This window comes from Prinia subflava, chromosome 18, assembly GCF_021018805.1.
Source record: "Prinia subflava isolate CZ2003 ecotype Zambia chromosome 18, Cam_Psub_1.2, whole genome shotgun sequence".
NCBI classification, from domain to species: Eukaryota; Metazoa; Chordata; class Aves; order Passeriformes; family Cisticolidae; genus Prinia; species Prinia subflava.
The window spans coordinates 13004599-13029585 of record NC_086264.1 but is presented as its reverse complement, the minus strand read 5'-3'; the positions used below and the strand labels follow the sequence as shown (position 1 = coordinate 13029585).

At 39.2% G+C, this 24987-nt stretch overlaps 1 protein-coding gene across 1 annotated transcript in view; it reads right to left on the bottom strand.

Annotated features, from left to right (window-relative positions):
• Positions 1–24987, bottom strand: part of TTC29 (tetratricopeptide repeat domain 29) — a 78689-nt gene that overhangs the window by 46260 nt on the left and 7442 nt on the right. The window contains exons 4-7 of the mRNA XM_063415255.1: positions 17439–17662; positions 13843–14028; positions 4890–5102; positions 4130–4215 (exon numbers count right to left, since the gene is read on the bottom strand). Coding sequence (XP_063271325.1) covers positions 4130–4215; positions 4890–5102; positions 13843–14028; positions 17439–17662 — 709 coding nt within the window. The remainder of the gene's footprint in view (positions 1–4129; positions 4216–4889; positions 5103–13842; positions 14029–17438; positions 17663–24987) is intronic.

Here is a 24987-nt window from a genome sequence, read left to right as displayed (position 1 = left end):
TCGTCCTGAGAATTCCTCCATGTGATGGGAGGCACCAGGGCCACGCTGACACATCAGCAGATGGAGGGGGCTTGCAAAGGAAAAATGAGATTCTGCAAGTACATAAAAGACAAAGGCAGAGCCAGGGGAAGAAACCGGGAGAAAAGGGTGGACGGGACTGGAAAGTGGGGTAAGTGCAATAATGTGAATTGTTAAGGAATGTTTTTGTATAGCAGCACTGGGCTCTAGATGTGTGGACTGCTTTTATCAGGTTGTTGTGCCTACCTGGCTGTCAGATCACTGTAGCCTGCTAAGGCAATAGTATAATATTTATATCTGCATGCTTAAATGCCCATTACTTCTTAGACAAAGAACCTATAAATATTCTGCTTCATGCTTACTAATACCTTGAACAGGTATTTTTAACTACACAAAGTTTTCCTAGCTAAAAACAAGCAAGTAAACAAACAGACAAACAGTTAAAATTTGCATAGTAATGGTAAAAACTGCAGAGATAAACTAGGAAAGTATAAAACCAAATTAAATTAGGTAACGCAGTGGGTACTTTTCTGCAAACCAATATAGAAGTTAGGGAAGGGATCTCATTCAGCTGAAAATCTTATATTCTTCAAGTTTTAACCCATGTAATGCAGTAGAAGGATTAATAGACTGTTCTTGCTGACTGAATAAAACTTGATGCAAATAGACAATTGGGATCTTCTGCATCCATTTCAGTGCTAAAAGATAGTATTTCTACAATGTTTACTGTGTAATATACTAGTATGAAAAACAGCTGAATGGAATGGGGACCTTTACTGGGATACGCAGTCATAAAAAGATTTCAGACAGAAATATTTTAAATATTAATATTACTAAAATCATTTAAAGCACCAAGGAATGTGAAATCGATTTCTTTGGAAGTACAATTTATTTCACACTTTGCTACCAATTCTTTTGATCAGCTCTGAAATAATACATAAGCTGAAAGCAAAACAGCAAAACAAATTGCTTCTAGCAAGGAGGCACCAAGCTCTCAGTTTTACACAGGCATGGCTCAGTGTTTTCACTTCTCAGGTGATTTATCTATCAAAGGATAAACTTTAAATTCCTCAAGATCTAAGGCCTGAATCAAGACCTTCTAAGAAGGCTCAAAGCTTTGGGGTTTTATTCCTCAGATATGAAAATCACTTAATTCCTATATGAATAGAGTTTAAAAAAGAGTTTAAAGATCACCTGAGTGAAAGTGGAGCCTCTGGGAATGATGAGACTTTCTCCTAAACTGGTGTGCTGAGGTGTTTTTCCAAGCATGTGATGCCATTTGCTAAGCTGAAAATGTTACCCTTCATTACTAATGGCTAAATGTCCCTGGGAGGTGAATAAAGGACAATACGGCTGATTAACAGAAGGCACTTTGAAATAATTTCCATTAAAGAGCATCTTTGGATGTGTGAGCCCTCACTTGAGAGGGTTTTTTTTTGTGGTAACAATAATGAAAGTTTAAACCCAAACTCAGTGGTCTACTCAGACACTACTGACTTTAAGTTCAGCCTTCTAACTTCACATTCTTCTCAACAACCTGACTCAATATTTGGGAGAAAGGAGAATAACATTCACACTATCCTTTGGAGTTCTTTTACTTGCTAAGATCATCATTGGTTTACCAAATCCATCCATCTGGGCATAAGCCATATAATGAGATATAACAGATGTAATCAGATAAAATAGATGTACCTACCAAATTCAGAATATCTGCACCCCACTCATTCTCCCCAGCTGCATGAGAGGAGACAAAATTCCCAGTTGTTCTGAGACAGACTTTTACAGAAATTAAGTTTATGGCCATTAATCACCTCTGATTGCTTTAACAGGGTCATTTTGAATGTGAAGATGTCTTTGCAAGTTCATAAATTTTGTTGATAATTTTCTGCCTGTGGCTTGTGTATCGTAATTCTGACAATTCATGCAGATAGCATTATGTCATAAATTACCACATTTAGCTGGGCATGAGCCTCAGTACTCACCAACACTGCCTCTGTTATTTAAATGTGTAACAGATCTGAAGCACAGGATTCAATATCCAAAATGAAGGAACACTTAGAAAAACCCCTAACACTTAGATAAAGAATGAGGACTGGATTTTTCCTAATGATTTGGGATGCAACTCTACTTGAAAGAGAAAAAATCCATGAAACCCTACACTTCAAAGAATTCTTGAAAGCCCAATCTAAGGAAAAATAAATCCCCACATCAAGCATTAGATTATAACACCTTATACAAGATTTCTAATGACACAGAAATGTTTCACTCAACACTCTGCTTGTGTGAGTCTGAGGAAAAACCAGTAACTTTTACTTTAAAATTAGCCTAGATGGAGAGCTCTCCATGACAAAATCTATAATGCTTAAGATGAAATCTATATAATGTGAACTATTAATATTTTGTGGAAAAACCATTAGGCTTGATTATAAACCAGATGATATGAAAAATATTATGAACATATCCCACTGCTATTGAACGTAATTAGTTCTCAGGCTTTTAGACTTGCACACCCTTATATTTTTACATCTGAGTAGCTCCACTGAAATCAATCACATATATCAAATCAAATTAAACTAATTTATACAGATTATACACCAAATCAAATTATGTTAAACACCAAGTCCCTAGCAAATAAAAAACCTTCTCTAACAAAACCAGCCCATTTGATACAAAGTGACTGCATTTTTTAATAGAATAGGCTGCAGCTTAATCATTTCAGTCTTTAATTACTGCATCAGATAATGACTATTTTGAACATATGCTTCTCTGCCCCGCTAGAAGACATGAATGAAAGAGAAACAAGTTCATATGCATGATCCTGTCGGGGGAGGGAGGCTGAGGAGCAAAAGTGGCAACAACTGGAGGAAATGGTGCCTGTAACAGCTGCTCCTTTCAGATTCCCCTAGAAGGAGACTGCCTGAGGTGGGCCAGGCACAAAGGGATAAAGGAGATGAAAACCGATGCAAAGCAGGCAAATAACTGCTGAGAGCCCCGAGCCCACATGGCGCCGGTCCCAAGCTGTGTGGCGAGCCCTGTTTAGCATGCGGCAGAGGCGGTGATGAGCACAGATCACCGTGAGCACGGCGCTCCTGGCAGCATTGTCTGTGCGCTGTGTGCGCTGATAACCAGCGGGCCCCCGGGAGCGCACGCAATGATTTCATCTCCGCAAGCATCTGAGCTCCCCTCCGCTACTCACACCATTAAACTCAACACAAGGGCACATTTTAGGCAGAGATTTCCAACTGGAGAGTGAAGGCAACTTCTGCTCAACCATTGATGTTTTACTGCTGTCTGTATTGATCACTGCAAAGGACAAAAGGAGCTAAAACGGTTCCCCTTTTTCTTCATCCCATAAAACACAGAGCATTTTTTGAACAAAAGCACTTTAAAAGTTTCTCATTTAATGTCATTACTAATGCCATTATATTACAAAATGCCACTGTATTATCACCACTGAAAAGTATTGGTATTTCCATTACTGTTAAAATAACATTTTATACTCCTAACATAATGTATAACTTGTTTTTGTAGTACAGACACCTTCTTGCCCTGCACACTGCTTTCCTTAACTGTCAGGTGTTTTTGTAGGACTAAAAACATTAGGTACTATCTATTGGTTACATATTTTAAATGAGTAGTAGTACATGAAAAAATGCATCAGCATTACAGGTTTTCAAAAGCAATTCATATTTCTTCTAAATTACTGATGTTCTAACAACCTCAATATATTTTTCATTGTTGCTCACAAATACACTGCATCAAACGAATTTGTAAAACTGGTGTTCTATACAAAAACCTAACTAAACAGAGACTGTTTGATATTCACATATATAGAGGAAAAGGAAGGCTTTATATGTATAACCTGAACCATCAATTTATATTATTTCTACAGATCCAAGCATGGAAACCTGGACTCCATCAGTTCTGGAATTTCTTGGAACCACAAATGCTCGAGCCTCATGGATCCCAGTCTAGATAAATAAACAGACCTAGATAAAGTCATGGAAGGTCCATGGGCCAAGTCTCTGATTTTTTTCCACTCTGCAAATGCTGAACATGCCAAGGAGGCAGAGGAAGGCATTGAGAAAGATAAAGCAAAGAATAAACTTACTGCTAATGCTATCTCATGCTCTCCAGACAAATAATATGCCAGGCTCAAGCAGTAGGCTGCGTCTCCCTGCATCTTTATGTCACCTCCTAAAGGAAGGGGTAAAGGCAGAGTTACCAGCATGACCTGAACACAGTGACATTGGTACAGACAGCTCGTGCAGGTTCTTAAATAACATACAGGTGTTAAAATACTGCAGGAAAATTTCCCTTTCCTTACCCCCACCATGGATCTGTTTCTGAAAATGTACAGTGTAATTAAAAATAGAGGCTATGGAGATCACCAAGGAAGTTCAGCAAAGTCAGAGAAAATATCTCCCAGTAAGAAAGTACAATCAAATTAACACAGGTAAAGTTCTGTCATTAATTGTCCTAGTGTCTTCACATGAGAAAACTATAGTAGCCTCTCTCTCTCTATTCAATACAAAAGTGGCTACAAATAGGTAATAAACTTTAATATGTAAACACAAAATGTATCTTGACCCACACATTTTGCTAATGTAAATCTTAGTGAAACACCAAGAGAGAACCACCAACCTGAAGAATAAATGCATATCAAGCTATTTTGTACAATGCATAAATAAATATAGCCACAATGAAAGGGGATATTTTCTGCTTACAGTTGTAGACTCTCTCCAAAGCTAGAACACCTTGCTCTGAAACTCTTTGAATGATAATAATTGCTGAGGCCACAGCAGTGCTCTGTCTAGAGTACTTAATATGTTATTTACAATTATTAAAAGGCTGCATTATTTTGCACCTACCCTCTTTTGCCAGCTTTGAAGCCTTTGTTAGTGTTTTGATGGCCTCTGGGAATTGCAGATTTTCCAGCATTTTGTCTGCCATCAGTGTATAAACTCTCCAGAGGTGCTGACATGCCAGGGAAGTGTAAGTGTGGCCTGTCTCATCCGTCCAGGCTGAGCCCTCTGTCAGCTCATAAAATGCCTCAAAATGCTCAGCAGCTTTCGTGATATGACCTGAAAAACATCATTCATAATTAAAATCAGTGTAATCAACAAAAATTGTTAAAGTTTGTAGTCTATAATAATTTTATCATTAAAAGTAACTTGCAGCCAAACATTCCACAGATTTTTCAAGAGTCTTCAATAGATAACCCACTCAAATTTCACAGTACCCAGTAATGCTCTACTTTAAATTTAACACATTTTTAATTAGCTTTCTTCTGTATATTCCCAATGTTGAAGGGTGTGGTTCCACACATGCAAAGTCAGGACGTCTAGAAAACAAATTTATTCTAGATTCATAAAGCCTTTGTAGTTCTCATACATCCAAATCACATCTATGCATAAATAATCACAACTGAAACCATTCCCCAAGTTTCGCTTGCCATAATGAAAGATTTGAAGTGTGGAGGATAAAACTGCGTGGAAGATCTAAAAATCTTCATTCAAACAAATTAATCCATGAAAAAAATAATTATCATACAAGGTCATTTATTCAGCACTTATTGCAAGGCCAGCTCTGGTGAGTTTACCTGGTAGATTTACTACAAGAGCATTGATAGATTAATTACTGAGCCTGAAGTAATGCACTCCATGGTCTTCAAATGTAAGTTACTCAAACATCTTTAAGGCAAAGGAAAGTTTGAAGATAGAAATCAATTCATTTTCACATTCAAGTAGTTTTTCCTCTACTTCAGCTGGATTTACCTCTGTGCATAAAATTCAATCTAGGAGACTTCCACACCTGCTGGACAATGAAAACTCAAAGCTCTTGGAAAGAACAGAAAAGCTTTTTCTCATACATAATGGGTTTTGGTGGGAAGCAGGTAAGATAAGGTTATTTACATTAAAAATAATTTTAAAGGAAGCATTCTGGCCACAATATCCTGTTTAGCAAAGACTGTTCTGTAGCAGGGAGAACTGAGAATGTGACCCTGCCTCTGTAAGTTTGTGTGAGTGTGATAGAGGAATCTTGTCCCACAGATCATCAAAATATCAATTGTATTTCTATTAACAGCTGAAACAAACCATAAAATAAGTTCATTTAGGTGTTTGTAGTTTACACCTCTCTGAGATGTGATTTACAAAGAACTATTGCTGTTTTGCAGTCTCTTTTTACAGCGCTGAATTCAAACTGCAAAAAGAACCAGGAAGGAGAAAAGTTGTTTCCCAGTTGTAGGAAAGGAAGGGAGAAAAGCTTGGAGAAGGATCTTTAAGCACTCCTAGAGAAAATGAAGTTATCTCCCCAGGCCTCCAGCCAACCTGGAGGCAGCAAAACAGCTATGACAGATTTCTCTGATTAACTCAATTTAGATTTGTCTTTTGCATATGTTACCCCTTTATAACCATGCCTTCAACTTTGCAACATAAAACGTAACTCATCTTTATTAGAATGAAATTTATTTTCATATTAAGTTTCTCTGATGATTAAAATGAGTTCAACTAAAACTGACAAGCACGAGAAACTCCTCTTTCAAAGACGCAATGAATTAAATGAGTGTCACAGAAAAATAATTTTATGGCTCTACAATCCATGTGAGGCTTCCAATTTGAGTTTTTGTCCACTGAGTTCAGCCAACTTCTCAGGGCACAGTCAACACAGTTCCAGTTATCCAAGCTGCTAAAGGCAGATTTGAGATACTGAAGATATTGAATTAGCCAGTTGCAGAACATTTCTGAGAATAAGCACATTTTCATCTCACTTGTGCAGTGATAAGGCAGAGTTTTATATTACTTTTGTTATGAACTGAAAAAAAATAAAGACTAAAAAAAAGCAAAATGAGAGGAAAAACAATGGAGTAAGAAAATCACAGTTTACAGAAATGTATTTTTATAGGTTTAGGAATTCAAAGAGAAAATCAAGAAGGTATTTCTAGGAAATCCATGTTGGAAAAATCTATTTGCAGAATGTTACACAAAGCAGTAAAGCTATTTTTAGTTGGCAACATTAATAGCAATTGTGTATATTTATTCTCACACTGCCTTGCAGAATTTATCTCAGTGGACACCAAATGGAGTTGGAGAATCTCTGATGTCTCTCTTCTTTTCTTAGAAAAGGAATCAAACCCCAGAATGGTAACTCTTACAACATATGTACAACCACTACTAAAATTTTACAGTTCTAGAATTTTTTACATTTTAATATAATTTAGGGTATAACAAAGGAAATCCCATCAGCAATAGCTTAATCTTAACTATAGGAGGCTAAGATTGTCACAATACAATTTTGGGAGTAGGAAATCAGTTTTAAACAATTATATATGAATATAAGACATTCTGACACAGATTTGTGTTACAGTTTTCATTGACTTGCTTCAAAGTAAAAAAATAAATCTATTCATTCAAGCGAAACAATTCTATGTAATTTTGTAAATAGGGAAGAGAAATGTTTCTAGATCATCTAAAAGTTTGTTTATAATTCTCCTTCTTAAAACCCAATCCAAAAATACAGATTTGTTATATCAAAATAGATACTGAACCAAAAGGGGCATACATGGAGACTATTTTACTATTTTGCCTTTTTTTTAAGTAGAAAGATTGACTAGATATTAACACAAATGGGTTTAAATGTGAAGCTGCCATAAAAGCAGGCACATAAATGTAATTCTCCCAGCCGCTATTTTGATGCACATTTTTGATTCCATGAATATTTTATGAAATGGCCCAAACTAAAGCCATATAACATTCCTGCATTACTGATGCTTGCGCCCGTAAGCTACAAACATTAGAGGCATGATTGAGTGCATTAAAATGAACTCATTCAGCAGCGCATTGATTACTTGCAGGAGGAAAAAAAAAAAGTTACTCCCACTTAAGAAAACAGCACACAAACCTGAAGTTTTCAATACTGAAATTAGAGACTCAAATTTGAATAATGTGGCGTTTAATAAATAAAGGCAGCACAATACTATCTAGAATTCTCTACATGCGTTCCTGACTTTAATTAGGTGAGATGTTAATTAGGTGCACAGACTGCTTCCAGTAGTGTACAGGTAATTTAAAATGTCACAATCTGCAAAATGCAGTGAGTGACCTGCTGCAGCTCCACGCCTCAGCAATACTGAGAGCACCTAATGATTTCCTTTCCCATCAGCTCGAACATTTGCCAATGGAAATAACGCCACAGAAACAACTGCACGAGAGAAGTGACAGCTCTGGTATCACCCTGCCCCAGCAGCACCAACAGGAGCAGGAAGCACAGTTAATTCTAAATTGCAAACAGTTGTTGAAGGCTTCAGAAAACATTCCACTGTAGATTAAAACAACTTAAAGGAAAAATAAACTTTGAGTATGTCATAGTTGTTTTAATCTAGAGCATCTTTTGCCATCAGTTATTTTCATTACACAATGAGAACACAAAATATGGTTGAAGCATCGGTTAAAGGCAATGAAAACCAAAAATGCCATTATCTTTCAAAAGATAACTGCTTCCATTTCAGTCTAACTGCTTGAACTCCGTGTGTTGTGCTCAGTTTCTATGTGCAGTTATGACAGCCCTACTCCTGCTGGAGTAGACTGCCACAGAGATTGGTACAAAGTGTTTCACAGGGGTGTGTTCACAGGAACTGTAAAACACAGCTCTCATTCAGCAACTCCTCTCATTCAGCTGAGCCACCTTGCACCCCTGAGGTGTAAAGAACTGTAAAGAAGCCACTGGGACAGCTCTCACATACAATAACCTCAATTCACGTGCCAGCTGGAAAAGCAAGAGAAAAATTGCGGAAGTGATTTAAGATAAAAATTTGCAGTTCCATAACTGTCCAACACCCATCTCAAACAAATCCAACCATCAGCCAGCAATCAACGTGAGTATTCCTAAGATAATGGATAAAGCCTTACATTAATTTACATTAGAGAAGCTGATTTCTTTCCTTTTCAGAAAGACTCCACCATGAGCTTTAGCCAAATGACGTAGGCAGTTCATAGGAACACTCCAATGAGCACCCTGGCTCACACAGGGGATTCTGGCCATTCCTCCAGTCTCCAACACTCCAGTAGGTCTTACTGGAGTCCAAGCTGCCTAAGGCCAGCTGAAGCCATGCCTGAGCAGAGCACTCGAGGACAGAAAGGAGAAAGGAAGAGAGGAAAGGCAAGTTGAGCTTGAGATGTAGCACTGGAGTGACTGCAGTGCAAAAGGACAGCATTTTATCTTCCTTCCCTGGCTGAAGGAGTGCCAGGCCAGTCCTGTGTACTGCACTGCAGAGGATGATACATTATTTCTGTTTACACTACTTAAACAAACGTGTGTTGTCTGAAAAGAAAATCCCAAGTGTAGCAATCCAGTGAGCATTGGAGCATTTGTAGTTCTGTCCTCTGAGGACCTGTACTCCTTGCCTTGAGCTCAAGCACTCCAAATACACCTGCACAAACCTGCAGCACACCAGGACATCAAACCTGCTCTGGAAAGGACTGGTGGCCTCAGGGGTTCTCCCACAGCCCCGCACAGGGTGGGGGTAACGCTGCCTTTCCTGGCTGCTCTCTAATCCCTCCTCCTGCTGCTGCCAGCACTCCTGGGCTGCAAACAGGAGGATTTCCCACAGGCAGCTGAAATGACATCTGCTTTGGGAATGCTGTACTGTGGACCACCAAAGGGCAAAAAAAATGACAACAAAACAGGTCCCAGATAAAAATTCCACTAACTTGTCTGTATTACATTCATATTCAAATGAACCGAGATGCAAAATTCTGGTTTACAATTAAAATTCCTGTATCTTTTTAGGTTAACATATTCTATGAAAGCAGCATTTGTCGGACGCTGCCTTCTGATTTGTTTGATTGTATATAAATAAACACTTTTTGATATATATAAATTTGAATCTGAAGGACAACATTGCAAACAATGTTGAGCATTAGCCAATGTCTATGGGTGGAAATCCAAATGCAAAAAGGGAAGGGAGCAGAAAACTCAGGGATGAATGGCACATACTTTGCAATTCTGCTCTTCAGGGCTTAAGAGTTTTTTAATTTCAATAGAAATTATGAAAACAAGTTATATTAGTATTTAACCTCAAAGATTAATACGATCATTATTTTTTAAATAGAGAAAGTGACACTGAAGCAGATTAGTTTCACTAAATTACTTCTTTTGCTAAGACATGCCAAATGCTTGCCTTGCTTTAAACACCTTTTTTTGGCAGTGTTTACATTTTATTCAGATTCCACCCAGTTCCCCTTACTATTCAGAGCTTCCAATAATGCATTTATTACCAAATGCAGCGTTGCAGCACTGGAGCTGCTCCGTGGTGCAGATGATTTACTTCAGAAGTGCAGCTGGATTAATGACCTGCTAAGATCCCAGCCAACCTGACCGATTCTCTGAAGAATAAGATATATTTTTATTAACAGTTTCTTTTAGCTATGGCTTCTCCAGATTATTGGCAATGGCTGAGGACACACAACCCTGGCAGCTCTCAGTGGTCCTGGAAAGGCACCTCTGGAAAGAGCCTCCTTTATCAATTACTGAAAGGAAACACTGCCTCCAGGAAAGTTTGTGATGACAACTGCCAGTCCAGTATTCCAACACCTCTCAAAGCTTTGAAGCAAAGAAAAAAACCCCTGTGAGTGAGAGGGCAGCTTCAGCTCAGTACTAGTCATTAAGCAGTAAATAATTAAAATACCTTGGAAAGGACAGGTAAAATACAAGCAGCAATGTCAGTAATAGACATGAAAGAGAAGAGAGGGAAAAAGAATTTAAAAAAGCAAAGAAATAATTCATTTGAAGTTTTAATAAAGTTTCATTTGCAGTCTTGTTTAAAGATATATCAGACTTTAGGGATGTAACCTAATTACATTTTTATTCTAAGTTCTATTCAAATATCTTGGACTTTGAATCTTTAACACAGATCAAACACAGTATAATTTACTCGTGGCTATCAATACTTTAAAAAGATCTCTTCATTAAATGTCATAGTGTTATGAACATGCACATAAAGCAAACAGAGCAATATTGGATACCAAAAATATTTAGCATACGATTCCTACAGAAGTATCTATATAAACAGCTCACCTGAGTATGCATTATATTCAAGCACACATCAAATGTTTTTTCTAAAATATTCCTGTTATATCTTTCATAGCTCAAGTAAACAGCCATAGCCTTTTTACAGACTTGAAAATGAACTTTACAATCACTGACACCTAGGAATGGAAACTAATTCAGGATCTTTTTTTCATATGTCAAAACTTTTAATGACAGTGCAAATGGCAGAGTTTGGAATCAGCACCTGTGCACTGCTGTGAATATTTTGAAGAGTTTATTAGAAAGCAAGACCTGTCCCCAGGTGTTGTAGCAGAACTAAAAGATTCTCCACTTGAAGAGTTGGGCCAGGAAAGTGGGAGTGACCATGGGTGGGAAAGGGAAATTCACTTCACAGGTGAATTTATTCTGGCTACACTTAGGAATCTCCCAGAAAGAAACTGGATTTTTATGTAAATAAAGTTGCAAATTGTGCACACACAAAAGTATATGGAATTTCATAAGCAGTTTTAACTTTTGCCTTTTTAAACCTTTTTAGTACTTCATTTTGCAATATTAACATTCTCTTTTTTATATCTGAATATAAATTATTTCTGCCCAAAGGCAAACCAATTGGGGGAATTCTGCTTAAACGTGCATATTTCCTCTGCATAGATACTCATGAATTTATGCTGAGTTTCTCTCAATTATTTATACATTACAGTTTTCAATTAAAAAACACACTAGCCATAAACAATTCAAAATACAAAATCAACAATTTCTTAGTAAGAATGGATTCTCTGCAAGATTTTCTTGACTAAAAACGAGAAAATAAACAGTTTAGATTTTTTATGTCCAAAACCAAGAGCTGTGGTGAACCATCTTGAAGTTGTTGTTCAGCAAATATATCCAGTAATTAATAGTTGAGCTTTGTAACTCAAAGCAACCTGTGCAACCTGCTCCAGGTGTAGCTGCTCCAGGTGTAGCTGCTCCAGGTGTAGCTGCTCCAGGTGTAGCTGCTTCAGCAGGACCAGGTGATCTTCAGAGGTTCCCTCCAACCCAGCCACTCTGTGAAATGCCCCTTAAACATAATCAGAACCTTCACAGAGGTTCTATCACAAAGCCTGTGCTTATTTGGAAGAGTAATTCTGGATTTAACGTGAGAAAAATGTGTTCTGTCATTGCGTTTTCAGTATCTGTAAGTGACATCAGCGCATTAAAGAGCTACATGAAAAAATAAGTAAGAAATGAGTAACTAAAGTAAAATAATGAGTAACTAAAGTAATAAAATGACTTTTTATCAGCCCTCTGAGGAAAGACAAACCAGGGGTGTAGCACAGCTAATTGAACAGTATCAAAATCTGAGCACTCCTACAATAATCAATGAATGCTTCAGACCTCATTTTACAGGGAGAGTATTTTAGGGAAGAGGTTAAAAATCTCATTCTGTGAAGAAATGCCATTAAAGTCATGTTTGCTCCAAGCAGAACATTCCATTTGTGTCTGTAGCAGGCTACTCACTTATTTTTGTTTTCTTTCCCTTTCTGGCAGCTGCTAATGGCCTGCATCCAAACATCAGGACTCAAATCCACACCACTGACACCTCAAATATTTAGCTTTGAAGATTAATGAACACCAGGTTATATCCAGCCTTTAGGACAGGGACCAGGCTGAAAGTCAAAGAACTTTAAATTTGATTACACAAAAATTACTCAGCAAATTTATTGATTTTCTTCCAAGGCAAACAGCAATCTTTACAAGTCCATGTTTAACTTTATACTCCCAAGCAATCAGTCCTAAGCATATATAGACAGCTTCCTTTCCCAAGGAATGAAAAATACACTGTTGGATGAGAGAACTGAAAAGAACTGGGACCAGATGTTTACATTTATTCCTGTAGATACACCCCAGAGACTTGGGAATCTGACTAATTTGGTTCCCAAATTAATTACCAAATTATAAATAACTGAAAAAAAAAAAGAGAATTAAAATTTTACTTGTAACACCATTAATACTGATGCAATATTATACAATGGCAACCTGAAGTTCAGAGTTGGAATTGTTTCAACCCAGTCAAATTTAGAAACAAACCCATAGTGCTACACAAATCTTACATATTTAAGCAATAGTTAGCCATGCAGTACACTTACAGACTAGAAGACAGGTTTTACTCAGTTATTTGAGGCTCACTTTTTGTTTGTCTTCCCACACCACAAAATGACTTTATGCAAACAGAGGAAAACACTTTTTACACTCAGACTGCCATCCACACACAAACCCCTGTGCCACGAGAGGTAAGGGATGGTTTTAAATCCACAAACAAGGCTCACCTGGCTATAAGAAAGCAGTGCTGTTCACAGTGAGAACAACTCTCCGGGGATGTGGTACCGCCCCCATCACCGCAGGGTTTTAAGATGCGACTGACAAGGTGCTAAAATAACCTCACTGAGGCTCCCTTTGCCAGGAAAGATTGGATCAGATCATCTGTCCAGCTCCCTCAGAGCCTGGGCTGTTGTGTGATTCTAGTTATTTCTATGAATATCTTCTCATTTCAGAGACTCACAGCTCAAGGGTGGAGGAATGGAGCTTGTGGAGAGGTCTAAGCCTGAGGCAAACACCAATGTGGCACTCACTTGTGCTCAAGAGAACCACAAGGTCATTTTAAAAAGAACACAAATATAGCCTGTTAAACTGAAAGCGGGATTAAACCTTAGAGAACCACACATTCACAGCTCTTTTAATCCAGTCTTGGTAACTCCAGCTGCCATGGAAAGCAGCTGGATGCTGCCAGTGCCTTACCTTGCTCCTCCTCGATGATGCCCATGTTCACACACGCCTGTGCCTTTCTCTTCCCACCATCAATCTCTACTGACTGAGCAGTGCTATAGCTCTGCTCATAGAAATAGTCACGTAACCATTTGTCCTCAGGGTCACTGAAACAGTAGGCCAAGCTGAGCTGGTTATCATACACCTTCTCATAGTGCCCTTTAAAAACAAAAATCACAATAAAAAGGTTAGATTACCATCAGCGTTCAGAAACTTTGCATGTTATAGCAATAATCATAATGAAAATTAAGAGCTACTTCTATTTCCACCATTCAAATGCCATCAAGTTCTGCTACGTGTTCACTCAGAGAAATACAAGAGGAAAATGATAACCTTAAAAATCAGGCACCAAACGTATTTTTGTTCTCATTTCTGTGTCTAAAACCAAAATTCATTTCAATAAAACACACAGAACCTGGATAAAACAGTGGCTAGTCAAAAGAGAAGTCAGAGTGAGACTGGAGAAGCATTTGTCTGAGCCTCTGGGCCCTGAAAAGGCCTAAGGGCTTTCCAAACCTCGGACCTCTGAGGTAGCAGCTGTGTTGATGGAGATTAAGAACAAAAAAGAACACTCTGCAAACACAATCCAGAAATTCATACCATTTTAGATGTTCAAAGTAGGACTTATAAGAGAGGGTTTGAGTTTTCATGTATATTCCCATGTTTAGTACCTTAACACTCTTAGAAATGAAAGACAAATTGAAATTGCACCCATTTCCCTGGGACTCTCCCCCTCTTAATTCTTAATTCTGGGTATGGAACACACACAGAAACGAACTGGGAAAAATAAATCTTTTCAGCAGAGGCAACATCTCACAGTCCAGATTTTTCCCAAGTGTTTTAAAACTACGATAACCATATCAAAACACTGTAATCAAAAGCTGCAGTTAAATTCTCTTCCTCTGTTATCTACACGAAGAATTGGGGGAAATCCGACTTCCAAAAGGATGAGTTTAATGACTGTAAATTGCACCACCCATAAGTCACAGATACCAGAGGATGCATACAAATGAGAAGAGATAATTGGATCATCATTGTATACAGACATGCTGGATACAAACCTGCTCCTCTGAAATCATTGCTGCAAAGTATCAAGGCACTCATGTGACACAGAATTACATAAATAACTTCAGGTAGTGCCCTACAAATCCCCAGGGCTGGAAGTGACCCGGGGCGGACTCCAGCTCCTGCCACGGCTTTGATTGAATGAACTTTGGTGTGACCCTCTGAGGACGGTCCTGCCGCTGCATAACAATGAGAAGTGCACAAAGACAACGTGTCCCTGCCACTGCCTGACCAGGTCAGAAAACAGACCCCAAAACCCAGTTTTAAAATTGTCTTCTGGGTTCAAAGTCTGATCAAGAAGTTAATTGGTGTTATTGTTACAGTGGCAAAGCTTGCATGTCAGAGTTAGTGGAAGTGAACTTTTACATTCCCAGGAGAGGAACACAGGAATAGGTAAATACTCTCCTCTATAAAATCTCTAAGAAGTAGTTCAGATATTAAAGCTTTGAACTCTCTGATTTTGTAGAGTAAGTTCTCTACAACTGATTATAAAATACATGTAGACAAGTCATTTTTAGGTATCTGTCAATAAAAAAAAAAAAAAAAAAAAAAGAAAAACAACTTGCTAATTGAGTGTATATGTACAAAAGGAGAGTTATCCTACCAAACGTTCCTGAGAGCTTTCTGTTAAACAGAGATGTAAAAAACCCAACCTTTCAACTCGAGTTTAAACATGGCACCCCATTTATTAAACACAGGGGTATTCCCTGCTCTGAATCAGGATCTCTTGAGGTGCACCTCAGCCACAGCCCCTGATCGTCCCACTCAACCTCTGCCCTGGGCTCTTCTCTAGAGCTGCTCCCTCGCCAAGCAAGGCTGTGCGTGGATCACAGGATCACCCAAATCCCTGTCTGCGTGTTTGCTGTGCTCAGCTGGACACCTCAGCAGTGCAAGGGACACTGAGGTGCAGTTTGGGAACCCCAGCAGGGCAGGAACTGCACTTTGGCAATGCCTTTGCCTCTCTGGGAGCCTCTTGCCACTTCTGTAACACTGAGAAATCCATGCACTGAGCCAGGCAAAGTGTTCTCCTCTCGTGGCTGCAGGGAGCAGGCCCATCAAGATAAGCCATGTCCAGAAGTTTTGACCATCAAATATTGGCAGAATGCTCCTGTCAGGGCAGTCCAAGAACCAAACCTTCCCCCTCATCTTCTGCGAGATACAGGGGTGCCTATTCAGGGTTTAGTCACACTCCAGGCAAAGCTGAAGGTGCCTTCCAATTATGCTGGCTGGACTTCGTGTCAAGAATTACAGTGAATTAAATTACCACAATTACAGTGAATTAAATAAAACCCCACAATCTTGGCTTTCATGGCAAATATAAACTAAACATTTGAAATTAACATTTTTGGAAGTGCCAAAAGGGTTTCTTCTGCTGTTCCTTTTTTGAAATGAAGCTTGTATTTCTAAATTTCAGTCAAAAAGTTTAGATTACCAACTCACAGGCTTTACTGTAGGCTTTCATATTTGTAATAACCAAAATTCAACTTGAAACAAGACAACTACAGTGAAATCAACTCAGCTATGAAACAGGATTCAGTTAGAGGTTTATCTGCCTCCATCCCTACAATTATTCCAATGGAGAAAGATGGAGTAAGTTATGTTACTATTTATAGTAAAAGGAAATGATAAATGTGAGTGCTTAGTAAATAGTAGGCAATAGAGAAAATACAGTAATTTGGAGTTATGTCTTCACTAATATCTAGTAATTCACAGGTGGCATGTTACATCTGTGTGCTGTATTTTATTTGACGTGTTCACAATCCTTTTTAAGTCAGTCACAAATCCAAACACAGTTAGCAGACAGGGTATTTAATAAAAACAGATTTATAAAACTATTACTGTGTGAAACAGCATTTCACCTATTAAATTGTTCTAATACAAAACCAGCTACCCAAATCAATAGAGGAAGATATAATAAATAGTGAAACTATGAGAAAATAATTGAGACGTTATCAAAGCTATAAATACATTAAAGATTTGTGATGAGATCAGAATGCACTCTACACGTTTTTCCCTTTATTTTTTCCTCTTCCTTCACCAAACCTCTGCTGATATCTGTAGCTCCTAAACATTTATTCTATGAATCCAGCTCAGCTGACTGAGGCTGAGCGTTTCAATGCGGATATGAAACACTCTGGGAGTTCCGCGGGGCTCTGGCGGCTCCGCTCCCCGGGCGTTGGGGGCTCGCTCCCGTTCCGGTGCCCCGGGGCGCTGGCGGCCCTGCGGCCCCGGTGCCCCGGGCGCTGGGGGCTCGCTCCCCGGGCGCTGCTGGCCCCGGTGCCCCGGGCGCTGGGGGCTCCGCTCCCCGGGGCGCTGGGGGCTCGCTCCCCGGGCGCTGCTGGCCCCGCTGCCCCGGGCGCTGGGGGCTCCGCTCCCCGGGGCGCTGGGGGCTCGCTCCCCGGGGCGCTGGCGGCCCCGGTGCCCCGGGCACTGGGGGCTCGCTCCCCGGGCACTGGGGGCTCGCTCCCCGGGCGCTGCTGCCCCGCTCCCCGGTGCCCCGGTACCTGCTCGCCGCGCCGCCTCGGCCGCGGTCAGGAGGTGGTAGAGCCGATCCAGCTTGTCGGGCTGCTCCTCCAGGGACCGCTCGTGCCATATGGCCGAGCCGGGCCCCGCGGCCTCCCTCAGGGCATGTCCCTGCTGGATCAGAGCGAGCAGCTCGCTGAAGGACTTGTGATAACCCTGGCGCAGCATGGCGATGCAGATGTTCTTCTTGTAGGAGTTCCTGTAACTGGGAATAAGAAAGGCACGTTTGAAGCCTTTAAACCTGTGTTCTGTTCTCCACCTCGCCAAATAAGTGCGGATAACTACAGCAGCTTTCAGAAGAGACCTGTGCAGTTCCGCAGCAGGGAGTGGGCATTATTACCCTGCTCAAAAAGAGATCTGCTAAAACCTGATTGCAGATGCCATGGCCTAGGGAAGCAAACATGGCAATAATCAATAAATGCCAATAAATCCATTGAAAACACGGTAAAAAACACACTGGTATTCTTTAGGTGGTGTTTGGTATAAAGGGTATTGCTCCCACAGATAAGGGAAAAGATATATCTATTCTGCACTACAAAAATTTACAACATTTATCTTATAAAAGTATATGAGAAATATGTTTGAACATTTAAAATTTAATTTGCTAGATTATGCTATATTTGACATATACCAAATGTACAGTATATAGCTTCAAAATACTCTAAGGATGCTATCCTAATACTATGCAATATATTTTTATTTTTTTATTTTTTATATGGAACACCTTTTTGTTTCATGTTTAAAAATTCTATGTAATAAATAAAAAGAAAATAACCACACCCTGAAGAGCATAGGTAAAAAATTCCTACCAACTTCCAAAGGCCTAGGCCTGAACCCTGCAGTGATATAACTCTGAGAAGTGGAATAACAATCCATGCCTGTTTATTTATGCAATGGGATCCATATGTGTTTGTGTGTATATGCATTAGATCAGGAGAGGCACTGAAGTAAAAAAGGAAGTAGTGCTAAAAGATCTCAGCAGTCGCTACCCAAAATGTCATTGAGGGAATTTTTACCACTCACTGAGCACAGAACTGTATTCATACAAATAGAAACACTGTGTCCACGTAACGTGCTATTTTCTGTAGGCTGATGTGTTTTACTTGAATCAAAGCACATTTTGCCCACAAGAAAGCATTATTAGCAAACCAGTACAGGAAAACAAAGCATACAGTTAAACATGTAATTTTAAAAAACCAGTGTCAAGAGTGTTTTGATAAATCCCATCCCAATTAATTGAGAAATTGAAATAATGCTGAGGTAATCCTACTGTGCAGGGCACATTTTTTCTGAGGCAAAGAGGACTGATTTTAGCACACAAGCAATGAAGCTAGCTTCTGTAAACCCCTTCAAATTTAGTGGAATAAAAATAAAAGTCATCTCAGTTATAATGCACAAAGCACACAATAATAATACTGTTATTTCCTTAAGTTTCTCTAATCTATAAGCCACAAGTGACTGATCACACACTAACAATAAAACTGGGCAAGAGATTAATGGTATTATAGCGATAAATGGTATTTGTATCACCTAAAACAGCTTGACACTGCAATGAAATCTAAAATTGTTACAGTTATCAAAGTGTTTCCAGATGAAAATTCCAGGGTCCCTTTTTTCTCCATCAAACACTTCTTTTGAACAGAGGCGTGGTGTAGGTGAGAGCAGTAAACTTTTCATGGCACCTTGAGATAAACTGTGAGTCCTCAGTCCTCAAAACACGAAACACTTTCCATCCTGCTTTTACACGAAGCATGTAAAATGTGAGGCTAAGCAGAACAACTCATGTTTTAGATAACTGAAGATCACTTGATTTCTAATATCACTATCACAACCTGACACCTACGGTTCCTTCCAACTCAGGGTATTCTACGATTATGTGGTTTATTTTATAAAACCCCACAGTTGGCATTAGTGCAACCTTACACTGAACACTTTTGAACCTTGCTGGCTAATAAATGATGGTTTATTGTTAAAGGAGCGAGTTTGTTTTTGTGCATTCGTCTGAGTTGAGGTTTCCTTTGATGGATGCTGTTACCTCCAGGGGCGAAAGGAGAGCAGCGTGCGTGCCCTGGGCTGTGCTCGGAGCGGAGACGTGCGGGGTTCGATGGTCTCTGGGGGCATCTACTGGAAATGCGGGAAACTGCAGGCGGGGAGCGCCACACGGGGCACGGCAAAGGGCACGGCCGGGCACGGGGAACGGGGCACCGGGCACACGGCACCGGGCACGGCAAAGGGCACGGCCGGGCACGGGGAACGGGGCACCGGGCACGGCAAAGGGCACGGCCGGGCACGGGGAACGGGGCACCGGGCACGGCAAAGGGCACGGCCGGGCACGGGGAACGGGGCACCGGGCACGGCAAAGGGCACGGCCGGGCACGGGGAACGGGGCACCGGGCACGGCAAAGGGCACGGCCGGGCACCGGCACCGGGCACCGCAAAGGGCACGGCCGGGCACCGGCACTGGGCACCGGGCACACGGCACCGGGCACGGTAAAGGGCACGGCCGGGCACCGGCACCGGGAACGGGGCGAGGGACACCGGGCACAGAGCACCGGGCACCGGGCCACCAAGGCGCTGGCCCGGCCCGCACGGTGGCCTGCAAGCCCTGGAATGTGTCAGCCCTGTAAGGTCGGCCGGGTTTCATTTTCAAACTGGATGCGATGTGACTGCGAACCCCAAGTCCTCCCTTCCACAGGGTGGTCATGAGATCGCGCCACAGAAAAAGGTTTCAGGTGGATTGTTTTGAAGCAAACTATTTTTTAAATGATATTTGGAGCATCTCTATGTATTTATGGTTAAAAAAAAGATATGGATTAATCTGGTTTTAGTTTAAAGCAGAATTGTTTGGGTTTTTTCCTGCATGAAACAACACCACAGAGCCAGGTGATGCTAAGATGCCCCGATCCTCTGCCTGTGAGCTCATTTCTGTCATTCTGCTACCTGCTGGTGTTGCTAAATGTTTATTTACACGGGCTGGGCAGTGAGCCCCATGTGGATCTGGTCCTACACCAGATCCAGTGGGATGCAGTGCTCCATCAGAAAGGGTTCAAAAATCTGTGAGATTCTGTGTGTCATGATGGGGGTTGTGTGTCACAAGAGTTTCCAGCACCAAATAAATCACCAGAAGTTGGAGTTGCCATTTCATGGACCCTTGGTACAGGTGCTGATTTTGTGCCGTGTAATATCACACGGGTGGAGGGAGCTGCTCACTGAACGTGGATCTGTGAGCCTGAAAAGACTCTGCTGCTGTTAACACTGTGCTTAATTTAAGGGTACCTGGATATTGCTACAGACATTCTGATTTTTTCCTAAACTGTACAGCTGCTTCAGTAATTTTCTCATATGGATTTCTTTTTGCACTATCATGGCTATTCCAAAACAATCTAGAGTCACGCAGAGAAATCACGGGAATCTGATTCTAATCTGCCTTTACCAGCGCAAGAACAATAAATATGAAGTGTTCAGGGAGATTAATGAAATTACACTGCTGTTCCAGTCTCAAGGACTTTCCTGTATTATGGTATTACACTTGTACAAGAGCCGTAAGCAATGCTGGGACAGCAGCACAGCATCACATAACATTCTCCTTTACTTAAAATCCTCCACAGTAAGGCTATTTGCATTCTACCCTGTGCTCTGCAAGAGAGGACAGCAAAAGGAAATGAAGAGGCCAAGAGGTGGGAACTGGTGGCAGAAATAATCAAAATAGTCACTACACCATAACAGAATAATTTATCAGGAGCTTAATGCTCCATGCCTCCTGTCTGATTTGGTCAATTACAGATATACAAAATAAATCCAGAAGACTATTATTTTCAGATTGCAGATTTCTATATAAATAAATAAATATAAATATTAGCTTTCATACCTTTAGATTTTTTAGGGCTTAATAATACTTCCAGTTAATTCCAGCTACTGATTACAATACAAGCACTTACACTGTACTGCAGCAATCCCATTTTGTAATGAACAAAATGGCATGGATTAAGCAACGAGAGTACATAAAATATTAAAGTGTACTCCCAGTGTAAAATAATTACTCTACCAATTATTATAATGTTTAAAAACTGTATTCAAATAGGTTTCATCCACTTGGGATTTCCTTCTGCAGTTGGCAAGCCAATGACTGATATAAATGCCTTAGATAAGCATCACAAAATTATGAAAAAATAATAAAGATATTTTTGCTTAACTTTATTTAAACAAATTTATTTTACTTCCCCAGTTCCTGTCTATAAATCTACAAGAAAATTAAGATTACATAAAGTATGGGAGCACTTAGCTACTTTGCTTAACCTATATGCAAAAAACCACATAAACATGGAAATATCAACATTTCCTCGCTAAAATTTGAAAAATATATGCATTAAGTAAAATAAATATAGTATATTTGTATATAGTATATAGTATATTTGTATATAGTATACAGTATATAGTATATAGCATATATATATAGTATATAATATATAATATATAGTATATGGTATATAGTATATAGTATATATATAGTATATAGTATATCGTGTATAGTATATAGTATATAGTAAAAATAACTATAGGTATTTGGGGAAGTGAAGCCCTTGGCACACTGCAGCACCACGTCCTGCTACTGCTACAAAGCGAATTCACTGTGTCAGGGCACAGCCTCTTGAATCCTGCCATAAAGACTGTCCGTTTAAATACTTTTCTTTTAATGAAATATTTACTGGATGGTAATATGTTAAATTGTAGACTATAGTAAGCTCATTAAAAAAAGATATGACAGTACAGTAAATGCCATTAAGCAGTAATAGACAGCTTACACTTCAGAATATTTTACTACTAAGGCTGAGTGTTAAATTAAATTGGGGTGGGATGCCTGCTTTTTAATTCCAAATTACAAACTTGAAATAGCTAATGTCCTCTATACAAAAAAGAATAAAATCCACAACCCTCCAGATGTTATAGAAAGGATTCCCTATTCTAATTATAAATAGAAAATACTGCACGAAAATTTGTACACGTTGTGGGAGGGAAGAACGTCACTTGGACTTGTAACAATACAGATTTTTTAAAGGAGGAAAGCTTTATGGAGCTATCCAGAACTATTGATAGAAGGATGAAAATAATATATAAAAGAGATGTAGCTACTTTATACAATATATATATAGGTACAAGAACTTTCAGCTCTAGCAGTGCAGTGTTTTTCACGTGCTGCCTCAGTCACTGGGTTGTTGTCAAGCCACACTTTAACCTAAATCACGAAATCAAAGGGGGATACACACCCTGTCAGTAGGATCCTGCACAGAACACTTATATTGAACTCCCTTTTGTTCAAAGCTACATAAAATGAAAAATTAATCAATTATAAACATCAAAGGATGACAGAGAAAAAGTGTTTTAAAATGAATGTAAGCGCTGTAATAATTAAGAATCCTCATTAACCCAGAAAATGGAAATATAAATTTAGTAATGAACTTTTGAAACATTCTGTCCCTAAACATAAATGCAAAGAAAACACTAAAAATAAAGATAAAAGTTCTACCCTTATAAAAATGTTCATCATACAAAAGTACACACACCTGTGATTATTTCCAGCATAATCAGAAAAAAACATTAACTTCATTAATCTTTCTGCTTTTCTTTCTAGATTAATAATGTTCCTTAACCAAAGGGAATTCCAACCCTATTTTATGGACTACTGACTATCAAAATGAAGTATTTCTCAACTTCCCTCCTTTATTTCAGAGCTGACCTGATGGACTGAGAAGTAGAAAAATGAGTGTGGAATCCTGTCCTTTTGACTTGCATGACATCAGAGCAGTTGTTCTATTTCTCTGCAAGTTTCTTTTACAGTGTGCACAACAGATAAATATCATTATTTACTTTCTGTAACCTCTCAACTGCCTTTACAAGCCATACAAGCTCTGCATTTATTGCAGTATTGACACAACAATGCCTCCAGTACTTTTGCTGTTGTTTAGATCTCTTATTCAAGTCCCCAGCTGAATTTACTCAGTGGGATAAGGACAAATAGACCACACACAGATTGAGAAGAAAGGAAAAATGAGGATTTTACACAATGCAGGATTCACTGGGAAAATTATTAGGAAGTCATGACTGTACCAAGGCAGATTAGATAATCTTTCTTTATCTCAGTCTCTTTTTGTGTGTTAGAGATGCTTCACCTTTTGGAGTGTTTTAAAACCAGAAGTCAGTTGTGTAGTGCTTGTACATTATCTTCAGTAGTAAATATTGTTGAACTATTGTGAAATGAAAGCACTAAAAAACCGTAAGACCAGACTTAGTAAAAACAACAAGTTACATAAAAAAAGAAAAACTTCAGCTCACTGTGTTCTTCTTTATTAAAGTATGTCATGTATTTTATCTTTGCAAGAGTTTGATGAGTTTTTGCAAGTAAAATTCTGTTTCCTCTATACTTGCTAATAGTCATGAGAATCTGTAGTTTGCACCTTCCCATTAAAAATGTATTGTATTTTTTGAAATTATTCACCCCGCCTTTTATCCAGATCATGTCTTTGAAAGGAGGAAGTAGATAATAAATGGAATAATTCATGACTTCCCATTAAATATGAAACTTTCTTTTGCAGAGTTTAGAAAATGAAGTTCTACATAATGTACAGAAGTTGATTAGAACTTTTTTTAACCTTTTCAAGAAAAATCTTTCACATTACACAAACGCACAGAGAAGTTTCTTTAGGAAAGGCAAACCATTCGCTTCCTACACAGTTCTGCTCTTCAGATCACTGCCTAATTACACTAAATAATATGCTTATCAGGCCCAAAATTCACAGAGATCACTCATTTGACCAAAAAGAATGTGTGCCTCTAAGTTCTAAAAATCTCTTTTTGAAAGTTGTTTAATAAACATTGAATCCTGGTCATGGCAAGCGAGATTGTTAGGAATTATTCAGACTGAAAAAAATACATATTTAAATAATATTGTGAAAGGAATTTAAAATTTATCATCTAGCTCACTAAGTGACTTGTGCCATCTCCCTTTCCACAACCAGCAGGGAGTTTGGGACAGAGTGCCTTAATTTAAAATTTCTTTTACCATGAAAGAATAAATTTCTTTGGTTCTGACTTAGCCTCTTCCATAGTTTTTAGTATCTAAAAGTGAAGAAATACCCTCATAAAATGTAAATGAGTTTACACAACATTGCACCAGTTTTCAGGCAGGGCAATGTGAACACAGAGGGCCATAAGGTGCTCACAGGTTCTTTTCAAAGACCGACATCAGGAGGAACAGCAGAGTCTTGCTGGGACTGAGGAGGAAAGGGTAAAAAACAGAGGTGACAGCTACTAAAACCAGGGGCTTTGTTTAGGCATGGGGATTTTGTGTTGTAGTTTATTTCCACAAACTCCTCTGAAACTTAATCCCTCAGAAATGTTCCCACATCTTTTTCCTTAACTCTACCTAGCTGATGCTGACACTGAAAAGAACACAAACTTGGTAGTAAATTATTTGTCTCTGACTGAAGAATGGAAAAAGAATCTTTTCTCAGATGGCACCAAGAGAAGTTTTAA